Source organism: Bidens hawaiensis, unplaced genomic scaffold, assembly GCF_021521415.1.
Source record: "Bidens hawaiensis isolate Kalapana, Puna unplaced genomic scaffold, B.hawaiensis_p1.1 tig00018840_1, whole genome shotgun sequence".
Lineage (NCBI taxonomy): Eukaryota > Viridiplantae > Streptophyta > Magnoliopsida > Asterales > Asteraceae > Bidens > Bidens hawaiensis.
Window position 1 is genome coordinate 54,621 of NW_027492861.1, and position 12,096 is coordinate 66,716.

General features: G+C 38.8%; 1 protein-coding gene across 1 annotated transcript; it reads right to left on the reverse strand.

Annotated features, from left to right (window-relative positions):
- Positions 1–7,696: 7,696 nt before the first annotated feature.
- Positions 7,697–10,023, reverse strand: LOC143557144 (uncharacterized). Its single transcript, XM_077046286.1, has 5 exons — positions 9,559–10,023; positions 9,391–9,513; positions 8,876–9,153; positions 8,248–8,505; positions 7,697–8,153 (listed from the first exon to the last, which is right to left on the reverse strand). The coding sequence occupies exons 1-5, from the start codon at positions 10,021–10,023 to the stop codon at positions 7,697–7,699; spliced, it is 1,581 nt and encodes a 526-aa protein (XP_076902401.1).
- Positions 10,024–12,096: the final 2,073 nt, after the last annotated feature.

Here is a 12,096-nt window from a genome sequence, read left to right on the forward strand (position 1 = left end):
CATAAATGTTATGTTTTTAAGGACGTTTTTCCCTAAGACTTAGCCCTAGAGCAAATCGGGTATTATTGTGCCATAAAAATGTAGACTTAATGTTAAAAGTGGACTTCATAAACTTACGGGTATATATAGTTCACTTAGAAACCCTAGATCTATCTTAAATACGTTTAAAACCAATAAAGGTTCAAGTTTTATGAATAAACGGGTTAGATCTTAATTTAAGATAGAAATGAAAATGTTTAAGGAATGAAATGACACTAGAATATGAGAAAGGATGTTAAAATATGTAGAAATAATGATAATAAAAGCCTAAAGACCCAACAGTGGGTGTATTCGAATAAAAGGATGAATTCAAATGAAGGGAGGGTATTCGAATGAAAGGAAAGAAAGAAAGAAAGAAAGGAAGAGTGTATTCGGATACTTAATCTGAATAGGAAGGAAAGAAAGAAAGGAAGAAATACAGAAAAGAAAGAAAATACAATATGGTACACAAGCCTATTCGAATCCTTGATCATTCGAATACAAGATGTATGCTAACACATATCTATTAGAATACATGGGAACTCTAATACAAATTGTATTTTAACATTATGCATGTTAGAATCCATGATCATTAGATTACAAGTTGGTTCATTCGAATACAAGTGACAAGTTGTATGCTAATACAAGTTCTATTCGAAGTGCATGTTCATTCAAATACAAGATTGCATATAAAAGCCTATTTGAATACAGAAAGGAAAGGAAGACAGAAAGGTTACACAAGTATGTTCCAATCGAGTACCAAGTGTATTCGAATACAAAGTGTATTCGAATACAAAAGGTATTCGAATACAAAGTTTATTTGAATACAAAGTGATTCGAATACAAAGTGTATCTGAATACAAAGTGTATGCGAATACAAAGTGTATTCAAATACAATGTGTATTTGAATACAAATGTATTTAAATGGGATGGGGACACTTAATTAGAATAGGCCAAACTTAACCATTTCTGCTAAAACTTAAATAATAAGTTTAGAGTTAGTTAATTAACACATATAATTGATATACCAGTTAGTCGAGCTCGGTTAAAGAATGGAATAACCGTTAATGACGAACGTAACAGGATTCAGGTGAGTTTCTACTCCCACTTTCTTGTTATGTTTTCGGGGTTGTGTGCATACTCTATGTTAACATTAATACGCTTACCTTAATTGGTAAGCGTATTCTATGATGATTGATGTGATAGTATGTTTGAATGTTATAAATGAATGCTTGTCAGTGCGTGAACGATCTTCAGATATTGCACGTATCAACAAGAAAGGTAATATGTAGTATGCCTAGTACGAAATATGTATGTATGAAAGTACGTAATGAAGTGAGTATCTACGAAAGTATGATTTTATAAAGAAAGGCATGTATGGTTAAATAACGAATGGGAAGTATGGTTAAAAAGGAAACCGACCCTAATAATATCGGCGAATGTAGGGAACCGACCCTAATAATATCGGCGAATGTAGAGAACCGACCCTAATAATATCAGCGAATGTTTATGTAAATATGAAAGAAAGAAAGAAAGAATGAAAGTATGTATGTATGTAAATATGTAAGAAAAGATGAGAATATACATATCTCCGGATTATGTATATATGTGAATGTAATATATGTTGCTTGATTAACTAGAACTCACTCAGTGTAGCTGACTTTTAGTATGCACGCAGGTGAGTAGGATGAGGCAGCTAGCTTAAGGAGGGCACATGGTGGAAGAATAAGAAGCTGGCATCTGAAGACCTATGATGTTTTTATTAAATGATGTTTATGTTTGAAAGACAAAAGACGTTTGTTTAAGAAAAGTTGTGGAAATTATATGAAATGTTTATTGAAGTTTTATATTCCACGAAAGTTTTAATTAACCTTATTTGTAGAACTGTGTTTATGAGTAAATCCGACGCTAATGTAAGGCACCAGGATCGGGGCTCACAAGTTGGTATCAGATCATAAGTTCGAGAGAATTAAGCATCCTACATGCTTAGACTCGAACAGAGAATGGGACTTAAGTAAGAAAAGAAAGAAGATGTCAGTTCAAGAAAGCCATGTGTCACTCAATCAAGCTACCTAAAGGTAAAGCACGTGATTAATTTCATGTGTAATGTAAGAATGTGTATGGAAGTTAGCTTGAGTGATAGAGATAGGAGTATATGATTATATGAACTGTTTGATTGTCTAACTATTAGAAGTAGAACTAGCATAGTGGACTCACAAAGGGAAGTGTATAGGACACGGAGAGTAACGTGATCAGCTAATCACAGATGGCCACTGTTATTACTTGTTAGCCTTACTATCCTTGTACTAAATAGTTCCTTGAGTGATGATGTTTGTGTTTCCTTTATAGAATACAAATGGCTGGAGCAAGAGGGAGTGTTGGCCTTGGAGGTCGTACCAAATGTCGTGGTAGGCCACGAATTAACCCGATACCGTCTGAGGAACCAGTTACCAACACTGGAGGGGAAGGAAGTGCAGCTGGGCGAAATCCAAGCAACAATGAAGGATATCAACTTGACCCTGTTATTCAAGCTGCCATTGCTCAGGCTGTAGCAGCTGCAGTGAAGAATTTGCAAGATGAAAGGTCTGCTGGAAGCCATGTAAGGACCGCTGAGAGGGCAGGTGATGAAGGTAAGAAAGATGATGATGAGGAAGGTGATTCAAGTGAAGTTCGATATGTAAAACTCAATGAGAGAAAGAGAGGCCCGCGGTGTGTGTAACTACAAGTTGTTCAAAGGTTGTGACCCACCGAAGTGACTGGTTTCGGAGACGCAATCGCTACTCTCCAATGGATAACCTCCATGAACAAAGGTATCCGAATTAGTGAGTGCTGTCCTGATCAAGCAGTGGGTTATGCCACCCAGTCGTTCAGAGATGAAGCTATGTACTGGTGGGAGTCGATAGAGCAGAGAAAGAGTCGAGAAGAGATTAAAGCTTTAAGATGGGATGACTTGAAGGAGATGGTTATGAAGCGTTTTTGTGCTGATGCTGAGGTAGAGAAGGCTGAGATGAAGTTTCTAAACTTGAAGGCGGGTAAGATGACACACCGCGGGTACACTACCGAATTCAACCGCATGTCTAGGTTGGTGCCTGATATGGTGAATACCAAAGCCAAAAGAATCAAGTGCTACATAAGGGACTACCCAGAATGTCTGCACATTAGTCAGGGCCAATAAACCGGCTACATTCGACTCTGTTATGGAACTCGCAGAGATGGTTTATGATGATCTGACGGCTGATGATGTCGGGGTGGTGGAGGAGAAGAAGGAGAAGAAGGGGGTAATTCCTGCAAAGCTACCCAGTACTTAAACATGGAATCCTAGAGATAAGTAACCAAAGTGGGAGAAGAGGTCATGTAGGACTTGCGGGAAGATGCACGTTGGAGAGTGCAAGTGGAGCACTGGTTCTGATGTGTGCCATAAGTGTGGGAAGACCCATGGTGGGGAATGCAGATTAGGGTCAAATGCTTGTTACAAATGTGGTAAGATGGGGCACTTTGCTCAGGATTACCATGCAAAGCCCACGTGTTATAAGTGCGAACAGACAGGTCACTTAGCAAGGGTTTGTACGAGTGGTGAAGCTGGAGGAAAGGAGAAGAAAGATGCTAAACCATCCAGGCCTAAGACCAGAGCTTACATGTTGACTCAAGAACAGGCCAGACAGATTCCTGATGTTGTGACAGGTACGCTTCTAGTAAACGGTATTTCTGCTTCCATATTATTTGATTCAGGTGCGAATAGAAGTTTTGTAGCTACGACATTTAGTACGCTAGCAAAAATGAAATGTTGTCGTGTGCCTAAAACTTAATAGTAGCAACCGCTAGTTAAATCTCGGTTAGGATAATGAGAATGGTTAAGGATTGTAAGATAGAGTTAGAGGGACGTGAGTTCCCTATGACTCTGTATGTTATGACCTTAGGAGGGTTCAATGTGGTGTTAGGAATGGATTGGCTATCTGAGTTTGAGGCTCATATAGTGTGTAAGAGTAGGTTGATAAGGTTAAAGTCCTTGGATGGAATTATAGCGACGGTTTATAGTGATAAAGAAAGTTCAGGGCTTAATGTCATTTCGATGATAAAAGCCGAAGGTTTGTTACGACGAGGGTGCGGTGCTTACCTGTCGTATGTTGTCAAAGCTATGGCCGAGACGAAGGAAGAATGATGTTCCTGTTGTGTACGACTAACCAGAAGTGTTCCCTGAGGATCTTTCGGAAATGTATATATATTTCGACGATTTGCTGACAATTTTAGAAGAAAAATAAATTTTAAATAGTAAGTTATAAGGTAAATCATTTGGACATTATATTAATCGAATTATAAAACCAAAATTTACATTTATGGGAAACTAGTAGGTATAAAATAGCTTAAAGTTGCTTGTGGAAAATCGATTGTTGGAAGTTGCTTAAAGTTAGCCACAAAATAGCTTCAAATAAAGTTTTTTCAATATTTTGTCAGAAATTTAAAGCAGAATTTATGGTTGTTTTTGTTTATATTTTTGTCTGAAACTTGTGGTTAGCTTGTGGAAAATTACTTTTGCCAGTAATTTGTCGAAAACTTTTGTGGGAAATATAGCTATTTTCTAGTATTATAGACAAGAAATACATGAGAAAGAAATAGCAAATGGAGTGGTGGTCCCATTAACCATGTAAGAACTCGCTTGCAAAGAAAAACTACACAATGGTAAGGACTAAACTCCAAACAACGAAGACAACAAGCCTATTTTTGGTTAACAGTGCTTTGTTTTCTATTTTTAAGTTTAAGGATTTATTCTAGTTTTCAATATTCCAAAATAAATAAATATAATTAAACTGGTACTAAACCGAATCGGTCTCAAACCTTTTTAAGCCAGTTTGTATATGTTTGGGTTTTCCTCCTAAGGCCGGTTTCAACAAGTATTTTGAAACCCGACCCGGCCGGTCGGACCGGTCCGACTGGGACCCGGTCCCTATACCGGTCCAGGGTCAGGGTGTTTAGGGCGTTTTCTAAAAACACGACCAGGTTTTGTGGGTGGCGGTTGGCCCGGACCCGATGACCCGACCGGGCTAACCGGTAAAACCTATTTTTTCATTAAATCCAAAATAAAATGTGCATTCCGAGATTTGAACGTGGGCCATTTCCGAGATAGAAGCTTAAATAATTACCACATGAGCCAACCAACCAAGCAGGGGAGGCTTTCAGGGTGGGTCATGTGGGGGCCCGGCCGTGGCACACGTTTGACTAAGGCCCAAAAATTTTCAAAAATTCTCGATATTATATATATTTAGAATATTTGAACTTTTATATGCCCACTATTTTGCTAATTGTTATATTTATTGCTATAACTTTAATCGTCATTTAAAAAAAATTGATGCAACGGTAAAACGATAACGAAGATCGAATCACGTTGATTCTAAGAATACCCGTGATGAACTTCCCAAAACTTCCAAATCCCACCCAAAGGTCAAGGAAAATGAAGAGAAAATTCTTTATTATTAAAATTCAAGTCTGTCCTTTCACATTACATAACCATAATATAAATAGACTTTCTAATATGAAATGGGCCGAAAAAGGCCATGGACCAAACACAAACCCAATAATAAAAATGTAAAAATTGACGGGAAAACATAAAAGACCCATAACTTTATTTATGAGTAGTGTTTGGGCTTCGGACAAGGGACAAACTGTTGTTTGCCACAACGTGCTCCTCGCATGAAGCTTCGATTTGACTGGTCGTGGGCTCGAAACGGAGCTTCGTAGGCCAAGTTATGCCTGTTTTCGTGGGCTACCTTTGGAAGCATGATCATGGGCCTCCATCATTCCCTCCTGGATAGACAAAATTCAACCTCGAATTTGTAGTGACCCCATCATCAGACGAATCCCCATGAAACGGAAGAAAGTGTTTAACATTGAAAACATCCTAACAACAAATATAGCTTGGTAATTTCAAACGGTAAGCATTAGAATTCATTTTCTGCACAATCTCCCTTGGCCCGATTTTCTTGGCTGACAATTTATTATATTCCCCAACTGGTAAACGATCTTTAGTCAAAACAACCCAAACAAAGTCACCCACTTCAAAATCAACTTGCCTACATTTTTGGTCTACAACTTGCTTGTATTTTGATTTAGCGTGGGCCAATTTTTCCTGCACAGCTGACATCAAATCGTATTTTGAATTACCTTCTTGGAAACAGAACCCGGAACTTGAAGTGACATCAAATCGAGAGGACCCCGGGGCTTAGCAGAATAGACCACCTCAATCAGGCTAAACACAGTACTCCGATTAACAACGTGATTATGAGCAAACTCCGCCTGACATAACTTTTGATCCCAAGACTTCACATGATCACCCACAAGATATCGTATAAGATTAAAAAGTGACCGATTAACAACCTCTGTTTGTCCATCCGTTTGAGGATGGTAGGCACTATTGAAGTTAAGCTGAGTGTTCACCATTTTCCATAGGCTGAGCAAAAAATGACTCAAGAAACAAGTTTCCCAATCAGAAACAATAGAAGATGGTAAACCATGAAAACGATAGGCATCCCAATAGAATAAATGAGCCACATTAACTGCATATGTCGTCTTCTTGAAAGGAATAAAGTGCACCATTTTAGAGAACCGATCAACAACAACAAAGATCGAATCGTTACCCATCTGAGTCCGAGGTAACCCAACATAAAATCCATACTAATATCAGTCCAAGGCTGTGAAGGGACAGGCAAAGGCACATAAAGACCGCATTAGTAGTCGCACCCTTTGAGACTTGGCAAATTCGACACCTTTTAACATAACGATCTACCTCTTTCCTGATAGTAAGCCAGAAGTAGGAAGACTGCACCAAATGTAAAGTACGGTCACGACCAACATGACCCTCCCCATGTAACTCCTGAATAATTTTCAACCGAAGACTGGAGTCAGGAATACAAAGTTGATTCCCCTTGATTAATAACCCGTCATGCAAAAGAAAGTCTGATTGAACAAAAACCCGTCATGCAAAAGAAAGTCTGATTTATGACCCTCTTGCACATCCTGCAACACAACTTAAAAATACAGGCCAGTGGCTAATTGCTCACGAATAACATCCAACCCCAGAACATTGACTCTCACGGATACAAGAAAATTTCCCCTCCTGCTCAAGGCATCAGCAACTCGGTTTGAAACACTAGTTTTGTGTTTGACCACAAAAGTAAACTTTTCAAGAAATGCTAACCAATATCCGTGTTTATGAGATATCTTGTCTTGCGTGCGAATATGCCTTAGAGAATCATGATCAGTGAACAAAAAAAAACTCTTTATTAAACAAATAGTGACGCCAATGCTTTACAGCCTAGACCACTGCATAAAACTCCAAGTCATAAGTACTATATCTCAACTTTGCCCCTGTTAACTTCTCGCTAAAATAAGCAATAGGTCGACCCCCTTGACTGAGAACCCCGCCAATCCCAACCTTCGAGGCATTAGTATGAAGTTCAAAAGCTTGTGAAAAGTCAGGTAATACCAGAACTGGTGCGGTAGTGAGCTTATCCTATATAACTTGAAAAGCTAACTCTGTCCCCTTTGTCCGTACAAACATTTTTCCTTCCATGCGGTCTGTAATAGGGGCCATAATGGAACTGAAATGTGGAATGAACCGTCTATAAAAAGAAGCAAGCGCATGGAAACTGCAGACTTCAGTAATGGTGGTAGGAGTTGGCAAGTTTTAAACAACTATTACTATAGACTCATCCACCTGTATCCCATCACCATAAATAACATATCCCAAGAACAAAACTTTAGGGGGCATGAACACACATTTCTTTGTTGCAGCATAGAAATTGTCTTTGTGGAGTAAGGCCAAAACCTTCCTGGCATGCACGACTAGCCCACCGAAAGAAGCACTATAAATAAGAATATCGTTCAAATATACAACCACAAACTTCCCAATAAAAGGCATGAGCAACTGATTCATTACACGCATAAAAGTACTAGGCGCGTTTGATAAACCAAAAGGCATCACCAACCACTCGTACAACCATTCACGAGTATTGAAGGCAAATTTCCATTCATCCCCAGGTCTAAGACGAATCTGGTAATAGCCACTCTTCAAATCCAACTTTGTGAAAATGGTAGCACCACTAATCTGGTCAAGCAAATCATCAAGTCGAGGAATAGGAAACCTGTACCTCACAGTAATCTTCTTGATGGCTCAAATATCAACACACATCCGCAAGGTGTCATCCTTCTTTGGAGTTAACAAAGCAGGAACAACACATGGGGCTCATACTTTCATGAACATGACCCATGGAAATCAATTCCTCAACCTGTCTATGCAACTCTTCATGCTCTCTCGGGCACATCCTGTAATGTGGCCTATTGGGCAATTGTGAACTAGGCTCCAAATCAATATGATGTTGGGTGTCACGCAAAGGTGGCAGCCCATCCGGCAATTCATCAGGGAAAACATCAGAAAATTCCTCATGTAAAGGAATCACAGCTTCAGGAATCTCCACACCTCGGGCACCGGTTTCCCTATAAAAAAACCACTGTCTGTCTCCACCAACTCATCTTCAAACTGACTAATAGTTAACAGGTTACCCAAATGCTTTGTGGCTAACTGCTTGGGCTTGCTAGGAACAAGAGTTATCTTCACCCCCACCAAACAGGAAGCTCTAAGAATTGGACCGCCCGTTATGTTCTATACTTCGTTCATACTCCCAAAGTCCACCCAACAAAAAGTGACACGCATACATGGGAACCACATCACACACAACATCATCTTTTCATGTTGTCTCGATAGAAAAAGAAACAAGGGCCCTCTTAGAGACCGTTACCTCTCTCCCCTTTCTTAAGCCATTGAAGCTTATAAGGTTTGAGGTGACTCTTCGTCTTCAAGGCCAACTTTTGGACCGCCTCTTCAGAATTCAGACTATCACAACTTCTAGAATCGATATCAAACGTGCAAACCTTTCCCATAATGGTACATGTGGAGTGGAAGATGTTATGCTTAAGCCATTCATCCCCATCAGCCTTTGGTGTATAGCATGAGCGCTTGAGCACCAAATTCACCCCAGCATCACCTGTCACAATCTCCTCCACATACTCGGGTTCTTCATCATACTTTGGGGCCTTTTCATACTCTTCATATTGTTCATCCTCATATTCAACAAACAAATGCCTCTAACCAGCTTTTTTACAGTTAACTTGTCGATAGCCTATCTCACCACACTTGAATCACTTAACCCCCGCTATTACTAGCCCCCTTAGAAGTTGACCCAGTGTTGTTAACCCCCGGCCTATGCTGACTAGGCATGACATGAGGTCCTCCACCACCCGACCCCTAATTTATTCAACAGGGGCTGGTGAATACGAACCTCCACCACCCAACCCCTAATTTACAGAGTATATGATCTATACCCTTAAACCCCCAATATACCTAGAAACAAGTTGTTCATCGGTTTCTTGAAAATCATTTAGAGTAACCAAATGGTAAAACTCGGTCGTATATTCATCAACCGATCTGGATCCCTGCTTCAGATTCTACAAACGTTGATACATCAACCGTTAAAAGATGTGAGGTAATACGATAGTCCTCAAACACTTTTTCATCTTGGCCCATGTCACAATCCTTGACTTCCCGAGTCTATTCCGCGTCAACTTCAATTGTTGCCACCATGCTGACGCCCTCCCACGTAGCCTAGTAGCGATCAAAGGTACCCGCTTATTTTCAAGAACCTCTCGGAATTCAAACACCTCCTCTATAGTAGCCAACCAATCATTGAAGCCTTCTGGATCCAAACTAGTTCCATCAAATTCTGGGATATCAGTTTGGATCCCAGCATCCCAACGCCGGTTGCCATCTCCATGTTCTCGCCTTGGTTCCCTCCCGAAACCCTCTTCGGAAGATGAATCATCATTACCATAAAATGGATTATCAAAGTCACGCCCCTCCCTGTTTTTAGGGGCCAACCTTCTACAATTCAGCAAGTCAGCTATTCGATCAGTGAGTTGATCGACCACTTGATCCAATCGTTGCTCCACCCGGGGCATAATCGTTGTTCCAACTCTCGTTCATAAACTTCATTGATTGGTTTGCTTCTCCTTGGACGCATTTTGAGCCTGTAATTAGGCTATGATACCAACTGATGCAGCGGTAAAACAATAACGAAGATCGAATCACGTTGATTCTAAGAATACTCGTGATGAACTTCCAAAAAATCCCAAATCCCACCCAAATATCAAGGAAAATGAAGAGAAAATTCTTTATTATTAAAATTTAAGTCTGTCCATTCACATTACATAAGCATCATATAAATAGACTTTCTAATACGAAATGGGCCCAAAAAAAGGCCATGGGCCAAATACAAACCCAAAACTAAAGATGTAAAAATTGACGAAAAAACATAAAAATGCCCATAACTTTATTTAGGAGTCGTTTTTGGGCTTCAGACAGGGGAAAAACCACCATAGGCGTAGGAGGTTTGCCACAACATGCTCCTCGCCTCAAGCTTCGATTTGACTGGTCGTGGGCTTGAAACGGAGCTTCGTAGGCCAAGTTATGCCCGTTTTCGTGGGCCACCTTTGGAAGCACGAACATGGGCCTCCAAATATAATATGGCACACTCTTCAATACTTGGGCCTCCATCATTTAGTTACATTATTTAGTTCGTTAAAGCTGAAGGGGCTTATTTTTTCGGCTCGGGCATGGTATGTGAATTCTCAAGGGCGGCCCTCCAACCAAACTTCATTGATGTTTTTATTGATTAAATACAAATCATATATATTTAAAAAGCAATGTATAAAACATAAATAAACATCAAAATTTGTTATTATTTTTATTTTTGATTATTATTTTTTATATGTATATGAATTATATATATATATACATATATATAATATTTATGACGTCATCTTGGTGAAACACCGGTCCACCCTCCCGGGTCAGTTGACCTTTGACCCGGTAAGATGTCCAGGTAAACGTTCAGGCTGGGTTTGAAAACATTGGTTTCAAATGAAGTTAACATTGGTTTCCTAGCGGGTTTTGAGCCGCGTATACCCAACGTGTATTTTATCAAAACCCGATAAGAAACCCGAAACCCGACGGGTGATTACACGATTAAAATCTAACCGGTTTGGGACGGACTTTCATAACCGGGTATGGGTTTGGGAATACCTAAACCCGACCCGTTGCCATCCCTAAGTAAAGATGAGGATTATTGATTTAAAAACAAAAAACTGAACTAAAGCAAACCAGTCATGGAAAAAACCGATTTATGCACCTCCACCTTCAATGCATGTTTTGGATAACCATTTCACCTTGTAAAAATTTCGATCTTTGATGTGCTAAAAGTAGTCAAATAATTTATTAACTAAAATATGCTAATCTAGACACTAAATAATAATTCTAGACTCTTAAACTTAACTTAAACTACTAACCGGAAAGTGAACCGGTCGACTCTAGTACAGCTAAGTAAGTCCGGATATCGAACCCACGAGACTCTATAAATTACGAAACAAGCAAATAAGACTCAACTACAAGACACGACTATTTAATAATAATAATTGAGGGATAATTTTTATACTAATTAATTAAAATCTAAATAAATAATTAACTAATAATTAAAATTTACTAATAATTAACTAATGATTACTAAATTAAACTAATAATAAACTAATAAACCCTAAACCTAATTAATATAATAATAATAAAACATAATCATTACTCTTAAACTAATTAATTTAATAAACTTAACCCTAATTTAATTAAACTAATAAACAATTAAGAACACTTAGATTAATTCAGATGATAAAGATAACAGCCTAGGCTAGAATCCCCAAAGTTACGGTTATTAATTAAATGGAAAAACTTAAGTTATGGAACCTGGATCGTAAAATAGACCCTTGACAGAAAACCTGAACAGGACCCTTGAACCTCAAGAAGACGCCTATAGATTTCTAACAAGTTTTAAGACTCACCAGTTTTATGAATTAAACTTCTTTACGGTTATTTAATAATTTATGTCTAAGTATCTTTATGACGAAATCCTACCTTACAGCGCGGAAATCAAAGATAGCAAAGCAGACTTAATTAACTTAATAGACAAAGCTGACAATCAAACCTAG